At 40.9% G+C, this 22,547-nt stretch overlaps 1 protein-coding gene across 1 annotated transcript in view; it reads left to right on the forward strand.

Moving 5' to 3' along the window:
- The window catches only part of PDHX (pyruvate dehydrogenase complex component X), a 107,468-nt gene extending 89,607 nt beyond the window's left edge, over positions 1-17,861 (forward strand). The window contains exons 10-11 of the mRNA XM_054026920.1: positions 10,599-10,663; positions 14,703-17,861. Coding sequence (XP_053882895.1) covers positions 10,599-10,663; positions 14,703-14,967 — 330 coding nt within the window. The 3' untranslated portion in view covers positions 14,968-17,861. The remainder of the gene's footprint in view (positions 1-10,598; positions 10,664-14,702) is intronic.
- The last annotated feature ends 4,686 nt before the right edge of the window (positions 17,862-22,547 follow it).

Genomic DNA, 22,547 nt, shown 5'->3' on the forward strand with positions numbered 1-22,547 from the left:
GGATTTTACCTACCAGCTCCTGAGCTTGCTAAAGTCTGTCTTCTTGAAATCCATTGTCTTTATTGTGCTGTTCTCCCTCCTACCATTCCTTAGAATCTTGAAATCTATCTTTTCATGATCACTGTCACCCAAGTTGCCTTCCACTTTCAAATTCTCAACCAATTCCTCCTATTTGTCAAAATCAAATCTAGAACAGCCTCCTCCCTTAGTAGCTTTCTCCATTTTCTGAAATAAAAAATTGTCTCCAATACATTGTTGCTATGTTATTTTCCCAACAGATGTCTGGGTAGTTGAAGTTCCCCCATCACCACCAAGTCCCGTGTTTGGATGATTTTGTTAGTTGTTTAAAAAAAGCTTCATCCACCTCTTCTTCCTGGTTTGGTGGTCTGTAGTAGACTCCTACCATGACATCACCCTTGTTTTTTTTACCCCTTTTATCCTTACCCAGAGACTTTCAACAAGTCTGTCTCCTATTTCTATCTCAGTCCAAGGAAATACATTTTTAATATATAAGGCAACACCTCCTCCCTTTTTTTCCCGCCTGTCCTTCCTGAGCAAATTGTATCCTTCTATACCAATATTCCAGTCATGCATATTATCCCACCAAGAATCCATGATGCCAACTATGTCATAGTTTTGTTTATTTACTGGCATTTTGAGTTCTTCCTGCTTATTCCCCATACTTCTTGGATTAGTATACAGACATTTAAGATACTGATTTGATTTCCGCCCCCAATTCTGTCTTCTCTCCCTTATTTCTGCTATAACAGCCCATGCTCCCCCCAGATTCCGCCCCTTCTCCCAGATTTCTATGTTTTTGACTTACCTGTGGGCTTTGGTTACCTGTCCCCATCAAACCTAGTTTAAAGCCCTCCTCACTAGCAGGGCTTTGGAGCGGAACCCGGAGTTGGTGCGTGGAGCAGCTCCGGAGCAGTGGAGCTGCAGGTTTTTGCCTGGAGCTGGAGCGGAGCTGGAGCACAGCTCCAAAGCCCTGCTCACTAGGTTATCCCGTCTGTAGCCAAATATGGTCTTTCCCTTCCTTGATAGGTGGCGCCATCTATGTTTAGGTCCTTCTTCCTGGAACAGCATCCCGTGGTTAAGGAAGCCGAAGCCCTCCTGGTGACGACATCCTCGCAGCCAGGCATTCACCTCCAGGATGCATCTGTCTCTGCTGAGGCCCCTACTCTCGACCGGAAGGATTGAAGTGCTCCCAACTCCCTCACCTTACTCCCAGAGCCCTGTAGTTTCTTCTGATCTGCTGAGGGTCATACCTTGCAGTGGATTTCAGAATGTTCATTTTGATAAGTGTTGTCAAGACCCACCTCCCCCTCCCCCCCCCAAAAAATATAATAATTGCTAAAGCTACGATTTATTCACAAATATTTTTAGTAAAAGTCATGGGCAGTAAACAAAAAGTCACAGCCAGTGACCTGTCCATGACTTTTACTAAAAATACCCCTAACTAAATCGTAGGTGCTGGGGAAGAAAGGGTGCTCCAAGATGCTGGTGCTCAGCGGGTGTGTGCGTGCGTGTGCGTGTGCTCCAGCGGTCGCTGCTGCTCGGGGTTGGGGGTGGTATTCCGGTGGTTGCCGCTGCTCCTGTTTTGTTCCTAGGGGACCTTAGCTTTTACTTTTAGTGGACAAAACCCATTAGAAAAGTTCATAAAACTATTTGTTCCACTTGACAGTAACACATTAGGTCAACTTCTATATGAGGAAACCATGTTGAAATGAGTGTCGGTCTGCATTTGTCATTCTTCGCTTGTGGGTAAAGGTAGAGTTGTTGCGTGATAAACCTTCACCTTAAATTTTGAAAATAAGATGCTTTATAGCTAGAGAGACAACGTGGGTAAAGTGATATCTTTTTATTGGACCAACTTCTCTTGGCTAAAAGGACGAGCCTTCAAGCTTACACAGAACTCTTCTTCAGGTCTGAGAAAAGTACTCAGATTATCACAGCTAAATACAAGGTGGAACAGATAAGGAGTTATCACCTTTCTCAGACCTGAAGAAGAACTCCGTGTGGCTTGAAAGCTTCTCTTTCTCATCAACAGAAGTTGGTCCAATAAACAATATCACTTTACCCACTTTGTCTCTCTTTTCCACAGCTGGGTGTATCTCTGAGATCCTGGAACTAGCGCAGCTACAGCAACACTGCAGATATACCTCATAGTTGTGACAAGTTAATTTAAATCCTGTCTCAAATTGTAATTATGACTTTATCATAAATTACCTTGGGCAGATCCCATTATTATCAATGGAAGTAATGCCTTATATCAGAGGCCCTGGCATCAGATTCAGTGGCACTTGTGATCATAAAAATACTTTATGCTTATATAGTGTTTTACAGTTTCAGAATATTGTACAAACATTAATCTGTAAATTGATAAAAACAGCTATATCACAAGGGAGTTGAGGATTAGTTCATTGATATTTATGAAGTGCACATGATTCTCTGCTAGAAGGTGCTGTAAAAGTAAAAAGTAGTAAAGCACGTAAGCAGAATAAGTATTACGCACACTGTAATATGGAGAAGCTGAAGCACAAATGTAAGTGAATTCCCCAAATTGACATGTACATGGAGAAGGGCCTAAGGCAGCTGGCCTGCTCGTGCTATCTCTCTCTGTCTGAGCTTGTGGACCAGACTCTGACTACCATGACTGTCCTACAGGAGTCACTGCTTTAGAGAAGACTGACAGCAGAAGCAACATCAAGGCAGACAAAAGCAGATAAGAAAGTAGGAAATATGTCTGCACATTTTTGATTTCTTAGTAGAAAAGCAGACTCTCTCTGATGTTTTGCACTGCATGCAAAGTTCCAGTTCATAAAAGAAGAAACGTTTAGAAGCATCACCACTTATGGAGAAGGATAGGGAGAGCCTGATATTACTGCAGATTTTCTGTAGGCAAACAGGTGACTCTGAAAGAGGAGTTTGGCAGAAAAACAGTGCTACATAAGAGGTACCCCTTTGTAATTTAATAAAATCATTTACATCTGCTAATATGCTGCTCTTTGCTTTGGATGATCCAACTCTCCATTTCTACCTTGAAGCAAACCTAAAATCTACCTTCTTACAGTACAAGTACCAGAACATTTTAATTGAATTTACTGAAATTTTGTTTTGTTTCTGAACAAATTACACACAGCTTTTCCTTTTCATCCTTTGAGTTTTTCAAAGCAAACCTCCAAAAAACTAATGAGTGGAAATTCTTTGGGGCACATTCTGATGCCTTGACACTGAATTGTACCTCACTCCTTGAGCAGTCCCTTCAGTGTCAGTAAGAATATTAGAGTCTGGTCCTTTTCTCTCTTTCTCCAAGTTGGTATTGAAACATTTCTAACCTATTGTAAGACATTTTTTGGTTCACACTGGCCATTATAATATGAGTTTTTGAAATGTAATGTTGCCCTCTGTAACTTGCCCTTTTTTATAACAAAAAATAACATTTTCTCCATGGGAAAAAATAAGAGCCTGAAAAAGGAAAAGAAAATGGATTTGTAACAAAGGTTATTTATTCAGATGTTTAATGTTGCATTTTGAACTGTAGCTACCTGTAAACTCATCGTTTATGAACTCATTAAAACGCCAAACTATTATAATAAGTAAAAACATTTATAGAGCTGTTTAGCTTTTGAATCCTTTCCCTCATATCTGTGAAGTCCCTTAAAGATGGGTGTAACCCATTAAAAGATGTTTTGTAGTTAGCATTTGTTAATATAACACACTGCATGTTAATCACAACCATTCACAAATTTCAGAGAGGTAGCCGTGTTAGTCTGTGTCAGCAAAAACAACGAGGAGTCCTTGTGGCACCTTAGAGACTAACAAATGTATTTTGGCATAAGCTTTCGTGGGCTAGAACCCACTTCATCAGATGCATGGAGTGGAAAATACAGGAGCAGCTATAAATACATGAAAAGATGTGAATTGCCTTACCAAGTGTGACAATTCAATTGACAGCAGGATACCAAGGGAGGAAAAATAACTTTTGAAGTGGTTATGAGAGTGGCCCATTTCAGACAGTTGACAAGGTGTGAGTAACAGTAGGGGGAAATTAGTATTAGGGAAATTAGGTTTATGTTTTGTAATGACCCAACCACTCCCAGTCTTTGTTCAGGCCTAATCTGATGGTGTCCAGTTTGCAAATTAATTCCAGTTCTGCAGTTTCACGTTGGAGTCTGGTTCTGAAGTATTTTTATTGAAAAATTGCCACTTTTAGGTCTGTTATTGAATGACCAGGGAGATTGAAGTGTTTTCCTAATGGTTTTTGAATGTTATGATTCCTAACGTCAGATTTGTATCCATTTATTCTTTTGCGTAGAGACTGTCTGGTTTGGCCAATGTACATGGCAGAGGGGCATTGCTGGCACATGATGGCATATATCACATTGGTAGATGTGCAGGTGAACGAGTCCCTGATGGTGTGGCTGATGTGGTTAGGTCCTATGATGGTGTCCCTAGAATAGATATGTGGACAGAGTTGGTATTGGGGTTTGTTGCAGGGTTTGGTTCCTGAGTTGGTGTTTTTGTTGTGGTGTGTAGTTGCTGGTGAGTATTTGCTTCAGGTTGGGGGGCTGTCTATAAGTGAGGACTGGCCTGTCCCCCAGGGTCTGTGAGAGTGAGGGATCATCCTTCAGGATAGGTTGTACATCCTTGATGAGCTGGAGAGGTTTTAGTTGGGGGCTGTAGGTGACAGCTAGTGGCGTTCTGATATTTTCTTTGTTGGGCCTGTCTTATAGTAGGTGACTTCTGGGTATCCTTCTGGCTCTGTCAATTTGTTTCTTCACTTCACCAGGTGGGTATTGTCGTTTTAAGAATGCTTGATAGAGATCCTGTAGGTGTTTGCCTCTGTCTGAGGGATTGGAGCAAATGCGGTTGTATCTTAGAGCTTGGCTGTAGACAATGGATCGTGTGGTGTGGTCTGGATGAAAGCTGGAGGCATGTAGGTAAGAATAGCGGTCAGTAGGTTTTTGGTATAGGGTGGTGTTTATGTAACCATCGCTTATTAGCACTGTAGTGTCCAGGAAGGGGACCTCTTGTGTGGACTAGTCCAGGCTGAGGTTGATGGTGGGGTAGAAATTGTTGAAATCCTGTTGGAATTCCTCAAGGGCCTCTTTCCCATCGGCCCAGATTATGAAGATGTCATCAGTGTAGCACAAGTAGAGTAGGAGCATAAGGGGACGAGAGCTGAGGAAGCCATGTTCTAAGTCAGCCATAAAAATGTTGGCATATTGTGGGTCCATGTGGGTACCCATAGCAGTCCTGCTGACTTGAAGGCATACATTGTCTCCAAATCTGAAATAGTTGTGGGCGAGGACAAAGTCACAAAGTTCAGCTACCAGGTTTGCCGTGATGGTATCGGGGATGCTATTCCTGATGGCTTGTAGTCCATCTTTGTGTGAAATGTTCGTGTAGAGAGCTTCTACATCCATAGTGGCTAGGATGGTGTTTTCTGGAAGATCACCAAAGGACTGTAGCTTCCTTAGGAAGTCAGTGGTGTCTTAAAGATAGCTGGGAGTACTGGTAGCGTAGGGCCTGAGGAGAGAGTCTACATAGCCAGATAATCCTGCTATCAGGGTGCCAGTGCCTGAGATGATGGGGTGTCCAGGATTCCCAGGTTTATGGATTTTGGGTAACATTCACAAAAGACTTTCCTGCCCCTCGTTCATGTGTAGTGCAACATGCAATCCCTTACTGAGAGTTCTTGTAAACTTGTTTTATAAATAGTGTTTTCCTATTTGGTATTGTTATGGTAGTTTATTTATTTCATTTTGTGAGCAATTTAATGGTTTAACTGTTATCACTTCTCAGAGAGAAATTCTGTCTCAGAAGTACTTTCCAAAAAAACAAAAATACTTAATAATCCAGGAGGACTGGCTGGTGCAAAGAACTAATGACAAAATATGCGTTTATCCTTTAGGTTACTGGTTGAAATCTAGCTGGTCACTCGTGGCTAAACAAGACAGTTTGGTAGCATGTGTGAAATGAGTTGATGATTCGCAGAGAGACATGGTGAGTGAAGTAACATCTTTTATTGGTCCAACTTCTGTTGGTGAAAGAGGCAAACTTTTGAGCTACTCAGAGCTCTTCTTCAGGTCTAGGAAGAGAAGAAGAGTTCTGTGTCGCTTGAAAGCTTCTCTCTTTTAGCCACAGAAGTTGGACCAATAAAAGCTTACCTCACACACTTTGTCTGTCTAATATCCTGGGACCAACCTGGCTACAACACTGCAAATTAATGAGTTGGATTCATTTTCTAGTGGGCAGGTGACTCCATCACCAAAAAGAAATCACCATATCTGGCCCTAATTGGCCAGATTTATAAGAATTTTTAGAATTTAGAGACTGACCAATTAAACATGTTAGACCAACCAGTCCATCTCAATATGGCTAATGTAATATTATTTCCTACAGTTTGTCTTAGTGCGTTATCCAGTATAATTCCAAATTCCAAGCCATGGGGCTTGCACCACTTCCTTAGAGACTCTTTCACAGGCAAATAGATCTTGCTATCAGGAAGTTTTTCCTGATATATAGGCTATATTTTCCTTTTCTAAATTTAATATCATTATCCCCTATTCTGATATCCCTGTGTACTACAATAAATAATTCTTCCCCATCTTTAGTGTTTACACATACCAAATTTTTATAGACTGTTAAGTTTCTATTCCTCATCCTCCCCAGTTATCACAAGCCAATTGTAGACATATTTAGCTCTTTTAATCTTCCCTCATAAATGAATCCTTCCAGCCCTCTCAGCATTTTGTTACTTTTCCTCAAACTTCCCTCTAATTTGTCTTATCTTTATGATGAACTGAACTTGGTATTCCTGGAGTGGTCACACCAACCTCTCCTGGAGTGGGACTATTATCTGCCAGCTCCATGATTTGATGCCTTCATCCATGTAGCTTGGAATTATATTTGGCCTTTTTGCAGCCGTTTCTCATTGCAATCTCATTTTAGATCTGTTGGTCACTCTTACCCTGAAGTCTTTCAGTAGTGCTGCTGCCACGATTTCTTCCTCCCATTGAGCAACTGTATTTGACATTGTTTTTCTGCACATGTATTAGTTTGCTTTATCCTAAATCAAATATCATGTTGTTTTCTACTCACATTTCTGATATTTCAAGTTCCTTTTGCATTATTTCTGTCATCACTGTTGTTTGTCACTACGTCCAATTTAGTACCCTGTATGAATTTCATTAAATAAGACCAGTCCATAAACTGATCCAGAAATGCCCCCTTAGAAACCTCCCCCAACTCTATATGTTGCTGGTTATAATTGCCCATTGCTCATGGCCAGTATTCAGTCCACTCAGCAAAGATTTTGTCCGAGCAATTTTAAAATTCAGTGCAAAATTCTGTACAAAAATCCACATAGATTACATCCATATACTCCCCTCATCCACAAATCTATCCAAAAAAACCCAATCACGCTTGTTTGGCAAGTTTTCTTCTTTATGGAAGAGATTTTCAAAGGCATAAGGGCAGTTAGTTACTATGGCAGTTAGGTGCCTAATTCCCATTTGTGCCATTGAAAATCTCCCGCATATCTCCTTATAGTCTCTTTCTTGACCTCCCACTAGAAAGACTGAAGATTGGATGGTCATAGAGACTGAATCACCCTCTTACCTCTGTGTCTAGCTAATTCAACAACGTCAAGGTCAGAGTTATGGAACAATGGCAGCAGAGCATAAGGAAATTTGTACCTGTTCTGTGCATAGTGAACTTTATATATAGCACTTTCCCACATAAATAGCTAAGACCTTTATAAAAATGGGTGTTATCATTCCCATTTCAGCACTAAGGAGCATTATTATTCTTCATTACTCATATGCCACAAGCATCCACAATATGCTAGGCATTGTCAACAGACACACAAAGATTCAATTCTTGCACTCAGAGAGTGGTGATCTGACATATAAAGGTTTAGGGAAAAGGATGCAATCAAAATATACACCATTATTTATTTATATACATATTTTTATAAAATATGGAATATTAGCTATTCCTTATTTCCCTTCAATGTGTCCTTTTTTGTTTATTACAGTTTGTAACATACAAAGTCTGTTACCTTGGACACCTTTTCACAAAATGGAGATAATTCAGTTAAAATTCAGAAAACTCCACAAAACTCCACTCCGACACAAAAAGCTTTGTATCATTATCCCTTATTGGTGGATTTGTTCTCTGAGGACTTTTATAGAAACCTGGTGTCCTGAAGAGTGATTTTGAACGTGTTATGGATCATTTAAGGAAAGGGAGGTGAAGTGCCTTGCCCAAAGCCTCTCAGCAGAGAGGAAGAGAACTCAGGTCTCTGCCCTAAACATTAGATCATCCTGCCTTACCTAGGATGATCTTCAAATGACTTTACATTTTATGTTTTTTAACAAGAAAAGCCTTTCAGCTTATTTCTCATGACTTTTGCAGTTAAAGTAAATGTCTGGACCTTTTTCTTACAAATAAATCCCACATATATTGTTATCAGAACACTTTTATAAAGAGACCAATGTAGTTTGAATGTTTTTTTTCCCCCATCAATTTAACTGAACCTAAATATTACTTCATATCTGATGAAACTGTGGGAAACCCATCATTTGTTTTGTTGCCTACAGCAAGGAAAAAGTATACAGACTGTATTTCCTCCACTCGTATTCTTGAGATCTTAGTGAAGGTCTGAGCCCATCTCTCTCTGATTTTTCAGAAAAAAGCAACTGTTTCCAAAATTACAATCAGAGGGCGATGGGCTCAGACCTGTGCTAGGATTTTGAGAATATGGATGAAGGCACTGCAGTCTGTATACATTTTTCCTTTCTGAAGGTGACAAAGCAAATTAATGTATATAAAGATAAAGAATAAAAGCAATACTTAGAGGAGGGTGATAGAGGTGGGGAGGGAAGGAAGTTGGTAGAGAAGAGGTGTTGGGAGCATGCATTGAATAGGATCATTCAGATACTTCCAGGACAGCATCCCACGTCGCTGAAAGTTTTTTCCTGGGTATTTCTGTTACCATATTCAATTCTTCCCATGGTGACCAAGCTTACAATGTGTATGCTCCAGTCTTCAGTTGTTGGTCGCTGTTTGGCTTTTCACTTTTTGTAGTGCTAGTCTTTTAATAATTATTAGTACTCTGCTAAGGCAAAGTTTTTCAGACTTATTTAGCTTCCAATGAACATCCATTAGGTTTAAAATTACTTGTTTAGTTTGCAACACAGTTTTGATAGGAATTAATTAATTCTGCAATTAAGTTCTGCCCAAAACATATGGACATAGGAGCATTCCCAAAACATATGGGTTAAGTTAGCAGTTGCTGAACCACAGAGCCAACATTTTTCTGACTTAATCCTGCTATGACTCAGCTCCCCATCTATGAAAAGCGGCTAATATCCCCCTCCTCATCTCCCAGGGGTGTTGAGGCTGGATTAATGTTTGCAAAGCGCTCAGATACTATTGTGATGAACGCCATAGACAAGCCCATTTGAAAACTAATAATTCTGCCTTTAGAGCAGGGTATGGATAGTGTGCAGCAAATAAGGCCATGGGCAACACGCTGAATAATGAGGGGAAAACAAAATATTGAATAGCTGCTCATTTAAGTGAGCCCTCTCCATCCAGTATACTGAATGAAATAGGGCTATGGGGAAAACCTAGTATGTGATCATGTAATTAAAGACTGTATAGTAATGTGTATGCAGAAGGGGGTTACATTAAGGCATTTTCTAACTTTTGAGTGCTTGACATTGCAATGTTAATATTCTTAGTGTATTTTTTGTGTGTACTTCCCTAGGTTTTTAAGAAAGCAAACTAGAAAAAAAACCAACAAATTTAATTTTCTGGCCTCATATTGACACACACGGTTCATCAGCAGGTTTCGTCTCTCTGCTACTGAACTAACAGAGTAACCGGTAGAAGTAGTAGGTGGACCAGCCCTACAGGGGGATGGGACACTTTGCCAGTGGGTTTCCCAGATATTTGCTTACAGCAGAAGAATGGTGAGACTCCGGAATCGTGGGTTCCATTCCAGGCTCTGGAGGAGGGTGTGCTCTAGTGGGTACAGACTCTTCTGCCTGTTTTGCCTACACTTGATCCCTTCTGCTCTATCCTCTCCAATCTGCCCCTGTTCCAGGCCTGTCTTATCCACATCCCTGGGTCCTCATCCCAGTTCTACTCTCCTTGCCTATCCAGCCCCAATCTCTCCTCAGGATTCTCATCCAAGTCTCATTCTCTTTGTCTGTCCAGTCCTAGTCTCCACATCCAGGGTCTCTGTCAGAGTCTCAATCTTTCTTTTGAATGTTAGTTAGTGCCAGTTACCCCCTTCCAGCTCCTCATCCAATCTCTCTGGCTACCAGTCCTAGTCTTCTTCCCCACGCACCTCATCCAAAATGTCTCACCCCTCACATCTTACACAACTGCAGCAACTAATCGTTTTCAATGTTGTATTTAAATGGCAAAACTATCTGCCTCAAATATTTGTGTAGACTAAAAAGCATATAGGGAATTTTACTAATGTTGTGCGATACTCAGTGTGTGCTGTCTTACTCAGATACAAGGTGATGAAATAACTTGGTCTGGGATTTTATTTTCTATCTTCACTTTCTTAGGCTCTCGCAAAGAAAGCAAGAGATGGAAAACTGTTACCAGAGGAATACCAAGGAGGATCTTTTAGGTAATTTTTTTACCAATTTAATAGATACAATGTGAGCTTAGAACTATGACTGTCTCTCAGATATTCAGATGTGCATTAACACATCATCTTATAAAATTGACCAATGTATCTGTGAAAGCAAATTAAGTGATTTTGAAAAGAGATGCAGCAATTTACACCTGCAAATTAGAGAGGATAATCTAGGCCTGAGATTCCTATATCAAAAGAAGAACCCTCACAATTTTCAGACAGGTTCAACTTGATACAGCCAAGTCTGTTGAGAGTCGAAAATGGGGAGAAGAAGGGTTTTGGCTTTTATTTTGCATGTATTTCCATCTTGACCCTGCCAGCAGGTAGGGGATCTTGGGGGACAACTACTGCACTGGTGGGGTGCAAAATAAACTTTATTAAGAAAATGCAAAAACAGGGAAAATTCAATAGTGAGGAGTACGGGGTTTGTTAAGGTAGACAATTGGGGAGGGGTTTCTTTTAGTAAATAGGATAGGGGGTTTCAATAGGGGGGTACAATACAGTGGGGTCCAATAGAGTTGGTAACCAATTAACACTGAAGTATAAATGTAACAGGTAGCTAACAATTTCTATGTAAAGGGTGTGTCACAGCAGCATATAACCAACTAACAGTTATGGGTAAAATGTGTTAAATAGCCAACAACTCTAGGTAAAAATGTGTCACAGTGGTGTAAATGTAAAATGTGAGGGGTGTTAGAGTGAAAAAGGGTAACCAATGGGGTTTTATGCTAGACTTCAGCAATACAATTGAGGTCTGGCAGCAGTAGGAGCAGGGTGAGCACGTGGGGGAAGGGATTAAGAGAGAGAGAGAGAGAGCAGACAGGCTGCAAGTTTAAACAGCAGAGAGACAATTATACAGAACACAGCAAAATCTTATCTATGATTCAACTTAACCAAGACTACACAAATTAGCAAGTAACAAAACACAATGCAACAATTCTTTAAGCCTAATTTACAGAGTACAATGCAAGCAATTTTCTAAGCCTAATTTAACCACAACTATGCAAAATGAAATTACAATTTATCTAGACTAAAGGCTAAATCTAACCTAATGGGTGCACCTTATACTAGGGGTAGTTCCAGAGGGCAGAGTGGTGTGTGCCCAGGATACAGCTTCAAGGGGGGAGGGGACGTGTTTAACTAGTGGTGGCTGCAAGCAGGCTTATTTCTAGTAGCAAAGGCACTGTGGAGCTAGAAGCAGATTACAGATACAGACCAAGGAGTTAGCTTGGGTCTGCCTGCTGGGGAAAGAAAGCCACCAGCTAGAACAAGGGGAGTGTGCAAGAGGTTTTTCCTTACCAATCCCCAAAGCAGCAGCAGGGACAGCAGTTTCAGCATCAGAGGACGCAGAGAGGATTTGATTCGCTTACAATAATCAGGAGATCTCCAGGCACAAATTCGTTGTTCGTGGGAGGGAAGTTTAAAAATGGGGGTACGCTCAAAAACAAACGAGAGCGGGGAGAGGGCCCCCCAAAGACCCCTAGCTGATCAGACCAGGTGGCAAAGCAAGGACCTTCTCCGGGGGTCTGATCAGAAAATGTCTGGTTTTAAGGGCGAACTCCGGCAGTTTCCCGCCAGTAACTTTGATTGGTTCCCCTTAATCCAGGGGAGGAGAGAAGGCAGGGAAAACTGCAGGTAGGCACAGGGCATGTCTGGGCAAGTTCTGAGTCACAGGTATGACTCATATGCTCAGCTATGTGGCCACTTTAGGTCTCGCATACCTGGGCAGAGCACCCTACACCGAGCCGGGTCCAAACAAAGAAGCTAGACAAAGGAGCGAAAAAGCCCCCAGCTCCCTAAGCAGAGAAATGGCTCCTGTCAGTCTGCACAAGCCATTTCCACGAGCAGAGCTAGGCTGTGACTTTGGTCAGTTCCATGGCCGGGGGGGGCAGCCACTCAGCAAAACAGAAAGGAAGGGGGAAAAAAGGAATCCAGCAGGGGGACAGCTGTAACAGACAATCTGCAGGAGATTGTATATTATATTTAGTAGTTAGGAAAACATAGAGCAGGGGTCGGCAACGTTCGGCCTGCGGCTCGCCAGGGCGATGTGCTGGCCGCGGCTTCTCGCCGCCCCCATTGGCCCAGGACGGCGAACCGCAGCCAGTGGGGGCCGCGATCGGCCGAACCTGCCGCGTCAGCAGGTAAATAAAACTGGCCCGGCCCGCCAGGGTGCTTACCCTGGCGAGCCGCGTGCCGAACGTTGCCGACCCCTGACATAGAGTCTAATATTTACTTTATAATGTAAAAAAATAAAAATACCTTTCTGTTGCAAAGACACTCTCGCCTCATTTAACCCAGCCTTGCAGAAAAAGGTCTTCAGCCAAACAAAAGCTGCTCCATAGCTGGGAAATAACCCTCCTTAGTCCACTCTGATCTTTGAGATGTAAATTTCAAAACTTAAATGGGACAATTTACATGTATTTAGCAGTGTCAACCCCTTTTTTTTTTAATGTACGAGAAGAAATGAAATAGTTTGTGCTAAACAAAATGTTAATATTTAAATGCAAGGCAATACAGAAGTTAAGTTTCTAACATATTTTATATTGGCTTCTTTGAACATATGCTGATTCAGGTTTTTGTAGTTCAACATGTATCTTAATATATTACATTTATGAGAAACAGAACACTGTTAAACAGAAAGTGGCTAACGTTGCTGTGGAAACCTGAACTTCATGACTTTTTTAAGTGATTAAGTGTGATATATTTTTTTTAACTGTGCAGAATTATGGTATTAACACAAATCTTTGCATTTACAATGGATAATTGGTGACTATAAAAATGTCCTGGGACACACTAGTAATAAAGCTCTTTTACAGAGAGAGATTTGTTAGTATGGGTAGTGTAATTGGACTACACCAGCCTTGAGCACAGAACTATTTATTTTGCATGGTGTTTTCAGGCTGAAGCAGTTGTCAAAAGAAAATATCTCCTAGATGATCATAAGCATTTCGGCAGAAAAAGCTAATGGGAATCCATCAGTGTAGAGATGGATGTCCTCATTAATAGAAATGGCTTTAGCGAGGGGAGAAGAAAACACCACCACCACACAGGTTTCAAAAGAAGGATGATAAATTGAAAAATAAATGGAGGTATTGGGCTAGATCCTTCCTGTAGCTAGTCATAAAGGGGTAACTCCATCCTGGGGTGGTATAGAGTCACCGTAATGGCTTGTATGCCACCTCCAGTGAGTGACATAGGGGCATGCCCTTGGGAAACAGAGTAGGGCTGGGGTTTACCTGTGTCCCAGTGATACCCAACTGCTGTACTGGTACATTGGTGTTATCAGTAGCCTTTGTAAATTGAAGCACCCCTCAGTTACATCTGGGGGCCAACCTGGCACACACCTGGCCCAGGATCAGGTGAGGTGCAAAGGTGGCTTAAAGCTTGCACACTCCTCAGCAGTTGTGTGTACTCATCATCTGAAGACAAGGTTTAGGACCTATAGATTCTATATATGGGCATTGAGGCACAATAGCTAGTCCCCCTCCTCCCTGCCCTCTGCCTCTTTCATCTTTGCTCTCTTTTCGTTATCATACTTTTGTGAAATATTAGACTGTAGGTATTTTGTGAATCATTAGAACTGAGCTATGGTACAGGAGCTGAATTCAAATACTAGATATAGTTTTGCATCATATCTTTTATGCACTTCCCTGCATCAGGCAACACCTTACCTTAGATAGGATTCATTCATAGGAGACAGCAGGCAGAGATTTGACTGCTGCCATCCCATTGGGTTTATTCCACAGTGAGGGTCTCTATACATTGAAATCAGACTCCTGTTGTTAGAGGCTGCAGTGGTGATGTGCTGAATGGGCCTTTTCAGAGGTGCCTGGAACTACACCTCCTGTTCAGCCCATACTGCTCATTTTTTGGGCAGCGCTAATCTGCCTGGAGGAAGATGAGGCTGCCACTGCAAATTCCCTTAGTAGTGACTTTTCCACAGCTGGGTGTATCTTGGTTGTGTGACAATGCAGTGATAGCTTCTTATAACATGTAAAATATGTACATAAACTTTCCCCCCTTCCTTTAGCATTTCCAATCTGGGCATGTTTGGCATCAGTGGCTTCATTGCCGTCATAAACCCTCCTCAAGCCTGCATCCTAGCTGTGGGACGAGCTCGACCCGAACTCAGGATTGTGGAAGATGAAGAAGGGAATGAGAAACTTCTGCAGCATCAGCTTATGACAGTGACGCTGTCAAGCGACAGTCGGATGGTGGATGACAAACTGGCTTCAGTGTTTCTGGAGACCTTGAAAGCAAACTTAGAGAATCCGATACGACTTGCCTTATGTTAAACTGATCAGGGATTGGCTCCTGCTTTGGCAAAATACGGAACAAGGTTACAAAACTGTTCCCCTCTCCTCCCCCCGCTGCCCCAGAGAAATAATGAATACTAAGCATGAGGGGGATAATTAAAATATTTAATTTATTTGAATTAACTTGAAAGACTCTTCAGATCCGGCTTTGTGACCATTTCCAGCTCTCAAGTTTTATACTGTAAAACTGAAACACTTTAAAGAAATATTAAAATAGAGTTAATGCATTAAAGTTCTTTCACTGCTTAATAGCAACTACACCAAATTTAAACATATACGTTACTGTTTAATTAGAGAGAGAAGTTTAGAAAACTTGGGAAATTTGTGTGAGAAACGTGAAATGAAAAAGGGAATGATACAATGCTTTGTTTAAGGACTAAACAACTAGCTTTCACAGTGAGGAAAGCAAACGGCATGACTGAGCAAGATGGCCCTATAAATCCCAATCATCATTAAGAGAATCAAACCAGCTATCGTTTCAAGCAATATATTTTAGCTATTTAATATGTGAAGAGGGTTCCAGCTAAAATCTTCTGTTAGAGTTGGGTGATATAAACTGTGAGAGCTCTGAGATTTTTGACAAGGATTTTGCTAGGGGTTCTACTTGACAGTAGATAAGTTACTTTGGTTGGTGACACATGACCCTATGTAAGTTACCTTGGTTTGGTTCATGTCACAAACTCAACCATTCTTGACCTTCTACTTTACTATGCGATTTTCCAGATGAATATAACAGAGGGTGGGAAAATTCTAGTGCACAAAAAACAAATTACATAATGGAAGTAAATGGAAAAACTCAAATAAAATAAAATATTAAATAACCTATTAGCATCTAAAGCTGGATTTGAAAATGCACTTAGCATTAGATTAATTAAAAACACATTTAAAGTGTGTTTGGGTATGCACTTCAGCATTTTAAGATCTCTACTTAATGTAGTGTCCCACAAAGGAGACAAATAAATTCAATAAATGTGTCAGTAGGAGTTTTGTCATTTACTTCAATAGAGCCAGGATTTCACCCCAGATATTTTTATCATTACAAGCTTTAAATCTGCAATAAATTGTGAAAGTGAGACTTTACTTTTTAGCCCAATACATTATTACAATAGTCATGACTTCCATTAAATAATTTAAATGTTGCCCTATATCAAAATCTAATTGGTGTGTCCTTGTTTGACTATCGCAAATTGCAATAGTGCTTTTGCAATTGTTCCATGGTATGTTATCTGATGGGTAACTGAAAATTGAAGTATGTTTTGCAGACTGAATATCTTGATGATCTTTCTATAACACAGTGGAACCAACTTCTTCATCAGACCTGAGTGGCAAAGGTCAGATTTTGCATACTGAACATTTGCTCAATAAATCCCTTCTTTGAATGGAAGGAATGAATGAATGTATCATTACAAAGTGCATATCATAAGTAGATGGATACTGAATTGTAATTCAGTTTGAGTAGCCTTTTATTTGGAATCCCTATTATGGTAGTTTACTGTATATATCATATGGAAACAATGGAAATTTCCAATGAAATAATTCCAATGAGGGGATCTGATGACAACATAAGCCACTAGTGCCCCATTCAAGTCCTGGAGTCTGTCACCATTAGAGCCACCATATTTCATTGTATGTAATTCACTGCACCAATTTGTTCTTTAAGATCCAAACGTCTTAAGTATTTATTTACTCACCAAGTTGTTGCAATAGTAAGTGTATATCTAAAACTTATGTCAATGTTCAGGTTGGAGTTTTCACAAAACTAGTTTGCGTCTTTAACTGATGTGCGTGAATGATACGACATGAGAAATTCATAAGCTATCAAGCTGACACTGTATTTCTGATTACTTTCATAGGGTTTACTATGCTATTATTCATATACCCTTTTTGTATTGGCAGATTTTGTTATTGATAACTGAGATTTTCAAACTTGTATGCTTTTTAGGTTCTTAATTTTTAGATACCTAGACATATATGGTCTGATTTTTTTTCAGAGGTGTTGAGCAGCCCCAGGTCCCATTGAAGACAAAACATCTACATATATATAGTGCCATTGGTAATAATGAAATTGAATAGGTTCTAATGTGTTTGGATAGCTAAATCTAGTCTGCCTAGTAAAATTCCCCTTATGATTTTAAATCTGGTATCTATTCTTCATTTCCTGTCCTAAAGGGAAAGTGGGGTTCATGTGTACTTGTCAACAGTTATATGTTCCACCCCACAGGAGGCCACAGTTCAGTGGTGGGCAAAGTGATTCCTACTTAAAATTTATGCAGTCAGCATAGTTTGCAAATTGCTTTGGGAGCTACTGGAAGGTGCTGTTGTATATGAACATATAATCATAATGTTGACAGCACATGGGGAACATTATATAACAAATTCCTCTATGCTGCTTGTACAAACAGATGCAGTGCAATTTTTTTCATGGTAGCGTGAGATTTTTTTTTTTAAACTGCACTTCTATCATAGCCATGCAGATTAACTTCAGCGTGTGACCTGTAGCTAACCCCTTCACAGCATGCAGAATGGTTACTTGTAAGCATCCCAACATTGTCACTGGATTGAAACATAGTTGGTGACGCATGATGTGTGCTGCCCATCCGACTGAAGAAAGTCTGAACAAGTGAAAATGTCTTGTGGTTTCAACCTAGTCCTAAGGAGATGTGTGTCCATATTACAGAGTAACCACAACATTTGGCACAGCAAATGACTTCTACAGCAAAAGTGGTGCTGATTAGGATTAAAATATACAGAAAATATTTCATTCTGGAAAACTTGGATTTAAAAGTATTGTGGATAAGATGTTTCAGAAGTGTCTTAATGGTTAAATATGAAACAGTTTTACTTTAAATAAAAAGCTTCAAAAGTATCAAATACCTCATGCATTGTTCTTTGTGAATTTATCATTGTCAATATCTTTGGCATGTCTAAGCAAGAGACTCACGAAGAAGTGATCCAATTTCCTAGGAAGGAGGAGTCAGAAAATTGAAAATAGAGATCTATGAACAGTGTACTAACATTTTCTGCTGGGAACATGCTTCCTGTGAACAGGGATATGCTTGAATGTTCAAAGTATAGCTTTACTTTGAAAAGAGAAATTGAGAAAGAGGACCAAAAATAGATAACATATTTTGCTTCAAATGCATCCTGTGCTTGAAAGCATGTCAGAAACAGTATGTACCCTCCCTATACTAATTAATCCCAAATTATGTTATCTGTGTAGATGACTTTCTTTCTGAGACTTTTTTTTTTTTTTAAATCTGTCTCTGGAATCATCCCAGATGTGAATTTCTAAAACAACGTAGGTGCTGCAAAGTGATTGGATAACACTGAACCTCTTGTCTCGTGTGTTGATTTATTCCTACACATAATACAGTAGAACCTTTTTAGATCCCACTAATGACGAGTCCTATTGAACATTACAAACTTTAGCAATTTAGCAGTAAGCCAAAAATTTGATGACAAGGATCCTGTATCAACACTGCCTTTGTGGACGTGGACCCGTGTATTTTGTATGTACATTGTTGTAGTGGGTAAAAATTGCAGTGTATTAAGTGGAGACAGGAATGTATGTGGTATATTAATGAGAGAGGAATAGTTATATAATTCTGAGCCATTGGAGCAAAGTGTCCTACAGGCCTTTGTCTCAATGTGAAGTAGTCAGTGCAATAGATGAGGGAAAGTATGGAAATGGGTGGCTCGGGGGATTGATAATCTGATACAAAGCCTTAGTTTTCTCAATTGTTTGTTGGTTTGAAACTGACTCATGTTATTGAGAGAGAATTACTATCTGGTGGCTGCATGGTGACCTGTGGGAAATGAATTGATGGCTTCAGGTCAGATGCCCATAGTGCAAAACACACCAATACACCTGAGCCCATGCAGGCAGTCTTGGTGAAGTAGTAAAGGATTGAGTAGAGAGAAATTGCCTCCTCACCCCCACATGTTATCCAGAAATGGGCCACAATGGGGAGCAATGTGTGGGAAGCTTGCATAGCTGCCCCCTTTGCTGTAGCTGTTCTGTGAACGAGGACCTTGCTCTCCAGGACTGACAAGCCAGCATCTTTCACAAGTACAATATTCACTAACCTTCAAAGAGATTGAAGAGTTCCATTGGACTAGATATGATTTAGGATGTGTCTACACTACGAAATTAGGTCAATTTTATAGAAATCAATTTTATACCGTCGATTATGTGTGTCCCCACTAAGCGCATTTAAATCGGCAGAGTGCTTCCGCAGTACTGAGGCTAGCGTCGACTTTTGGAGTGTTGCACTGTGGGTAGCTATCCCACAGTTCCTGCTGTCTCCGCCGTCCATTAGAATTCTGGGTTGAGCTCCCAATGCCTGATGGGGCAAAAACATTGTGGCGGGTGGTTTTGGGTACATGTCGTCAGGCCCCCCTTCCTCCATGAAAGCAACGGCAAACAATCATTTCTCGCCTTTTTTCCTGGGTTACCTGTGCAGACGACATACCACGGCAAGCATGGAGCCCGCTCAGCTCACCGTCACTGTACATCTCCTGGGTGCTGCTAGCAGATGCGGTACTACATTGTTACACAGCAGCAGCTCCTTGCCTTCGCGGCAGCAGATGGTGCAGTATGACTGCTAGCCGTCGTCATCTCGTGGGTGCTCCTGGCTGACCTCTGTGAGGTCGGACATAAATGGGAGTGACTCCAGGTCATTCTCTTCTTTGATCACCACTTGCAGAAGCAATAAAGTCATTGTTGTTTCAAATTCATGCATTCTTTATTAATTTGTCACACAAATGGGGGGATAACTGCCAAGGTAGCCCGGGAAGGGTGGGGGAGGAGGGAAGCACCGGGTGGGGTGGTGGAGGAGAGAAGGGCAAGGCCACACTGCACTTCAAAACTTATTGAATGCCAGCTTTCTGTTGCTTGGGCAGTCCTCTGGGGTGGAGTGGAGGTCTGATAGCATGGATTCCTCTCCCCATACAGCGATCAGATCCAGTACTTCCTGTTCGGTCCATGCTGGAGCTCTTTTGCGATTCTGGGACTCCTTGGTCACCTCTGCTGATGAGATCTGCATGGTCACCTCTGAGCTCGCCACACTGGCCCAACAGGAAATGAAATTCAAAAGTTCGCCGGGCTTTTCCTGTCTACCTGGCCAGTGCATCTGAGTTGAGAGTGCTGTCCAGAGCGGTCACAATGGAGCACTCTGGGATAGCTCCTGAAGGCCAGTACCGTCGAACTGCGTCCACACTACCCCAAATTCGATCCAGCAAGGTTGATTTCAGCGCTAATCCTTTCATCTGGGAGAAGTACAGAAATCGATTTTAAGAGCCCTTTAAGTCGACAAAAATGGCTTTGTTGTGTGGACGGGTGCAGGGTTAAATCGATCTAACACTGCTAAATTCAACCTAAACTTGTAGTGTTAACCAGGGCTTAGAATTACACTGTGGCAAACATGGCAGCAAAGACACTTGAAAGCTGCAGTACCTGAAAGAGGACAAAGCCTTCCACTGCTTGTCCCACAAAGAAAATAAGGTATGTTATTGACATCTCTCTTGCCAGGCCTGACGGGCCTTTAGGCAAACAGTTTATCCAATACTCCAAGATGTCTGGGCTAGTGACATGACAGCTCACGCTTCCTTTACTCGCTTGGCTTCTCTCCCAAGAGTTCTCTTCACTTTTCCACTAGACCATTTTGTCCTGGCCCATTATAGGCTGCAACAGGTTTGTGGGTTTTTCCCCTCTCCCCTAAATTCCTTGGAAAGTACTGTGCATTGTGATTTCCTTGGTGTGGTCATTTGCATACCAATACCCACAATGTTTGCTTATCTCACACAGCTGCATGATGGCTGTATAGATCTGATTGCATGATTATGTGTGGCATTCAAAGTTACTTCAAATTAGGTACTGTATTTTTTTCCCTTTTATTAGAATACAAACTGCATAGAGAAGCTGAAACCCACTTTTCTGAGGTTGCAAGCAAAAGCATGGGTTAGTGGCAGAATGCCTCCATGAGATCAGGCTGCCTAAAGTGTACTCGTGTATCTAGCAATTTGCAAGTGAACACCAACAGGTGTTCATATACCATGTGATGAGCATGGTAAAGTCTAGAAACCCATGTGAAACTATTAATAAATGATTTTATTACAGAATCTGTTTTTGGAATGAATTTGTAGATTTCCGAGACACTGTTCTTTATTCTATTAGCCTCTCCAAGGGCTAATATTTGAACTTGCATAGGGACCATTTCCATGCCATTGGAAAGCTGTTTCTCCCAACTTCCATGCATAAATGATGTACAAAAGGTGCTCTAATTTACACTATTCAGGCCTAGTGAGAAAGATTTCAAAACTGCAAAATTCGCATTCATGTCTCGGTTTGAAGACATTGCAAGAGACTAAAAAATGTAACTAGCCAGCCTGTATACTTACATCATTGCCCTAAATTACGCAGCTCAGGGGAATGCTTACCTGGTATGAATATGTGGCTGACAGAATGCAAAAACCAATAATTCTATTGAACTCCAACCTCTCAGAAGTTACAGATATACAATCAAACGGTCACATATGCTCAGTATATTGGAACATAAAGGGACATAGTATCTAATATCCTTTCCTCCAATCGCTGTTCTTTCTATCTTAGCTATCATTTCCTTCTCCCCTAATCTATTTCTGTTTTAAGAATGTGTGTGAAAAGAGCTTTAAATACCCTATGAATATTCATGTAATGCTACTGGTATGTGTAGAAAAAATCCAGTTGTGCAGCGCAGGTTGTATGTTTATCCTCAAGATAGACATGTTATTACACCTCAGTTCCCAAGTGTTACCATATACTATGTTTGTGTTAATATCATTTAGCTATAAAACAAGCTTTCTGGAGTTTTTGATAACCAGTTACCAGCAATACAAAAAAGATCTAGGTCATTACTCCTACTTTTTGAATGATGAGATATTGAGAGACAAGGTGGATGAGGTAGTATCTTTTTATTGGACCAACTTCTATTGGTTAAAGAGACATCTAAGCTTTCAAGCTTACACAGAGTTCTTCGGGTGTGGGAAAGGCACTTAGTGTCACAGCTAAATACTAGGTGGAATTGTTAGAAAATCCTAATTTATATATTAGTAAGTCAGCCAACCGTCTGAATTCTGTTGAGGCTGATCTTACTCCTATTGAAATTCCCCTTGACTTCAATGAAACCAAGTCAAGCCCTTTAAGTAGTAATGTTGTCTGAATTAAGCAGTAAGGAAAACTCTATCTGAACAGTGTTCTTGCAGAGGGAGGGCAGGATATTTGAGAGAGAAATATGAAGTTGTTCTCAAGATTGCATTGCAGATCAGCATGTTTTTTTCTTCTAATCAAAGGAGAAAAATCCCATACTGTGGATGAATGTCCACATGCTCTATCACTGATTTCCTTTGTGACTTTAATGAAATATCAGACAATTGTGGAGCATGAGCAACCAGAATGGAGGGCTTGCGAAATGCATAGTTACCAAAAACTCCCTTCCTCATTACTTTCTCTGGAACTCTCTAAGGGTACGTCTTCACTTACCGGAGGGTCCGGCGGCAGGCAATCGATGTTCTGGGATCGA

This window comes from Malaclemys terrapin, chromosome 4, assembly GCF_027887155.1.
Source record: "Malaclemys terrapin pileata isolate rMalTer1 chromosome 4, rMalTer1.hap1, whole genome shotgun sequence".
Classification (NCBI taxonomy): domain Eukaryota; kingdom Metazoa; phylum Chordata; order Testudines; family Emydidae; genus Malaclemys; species Malaclemys terrapin.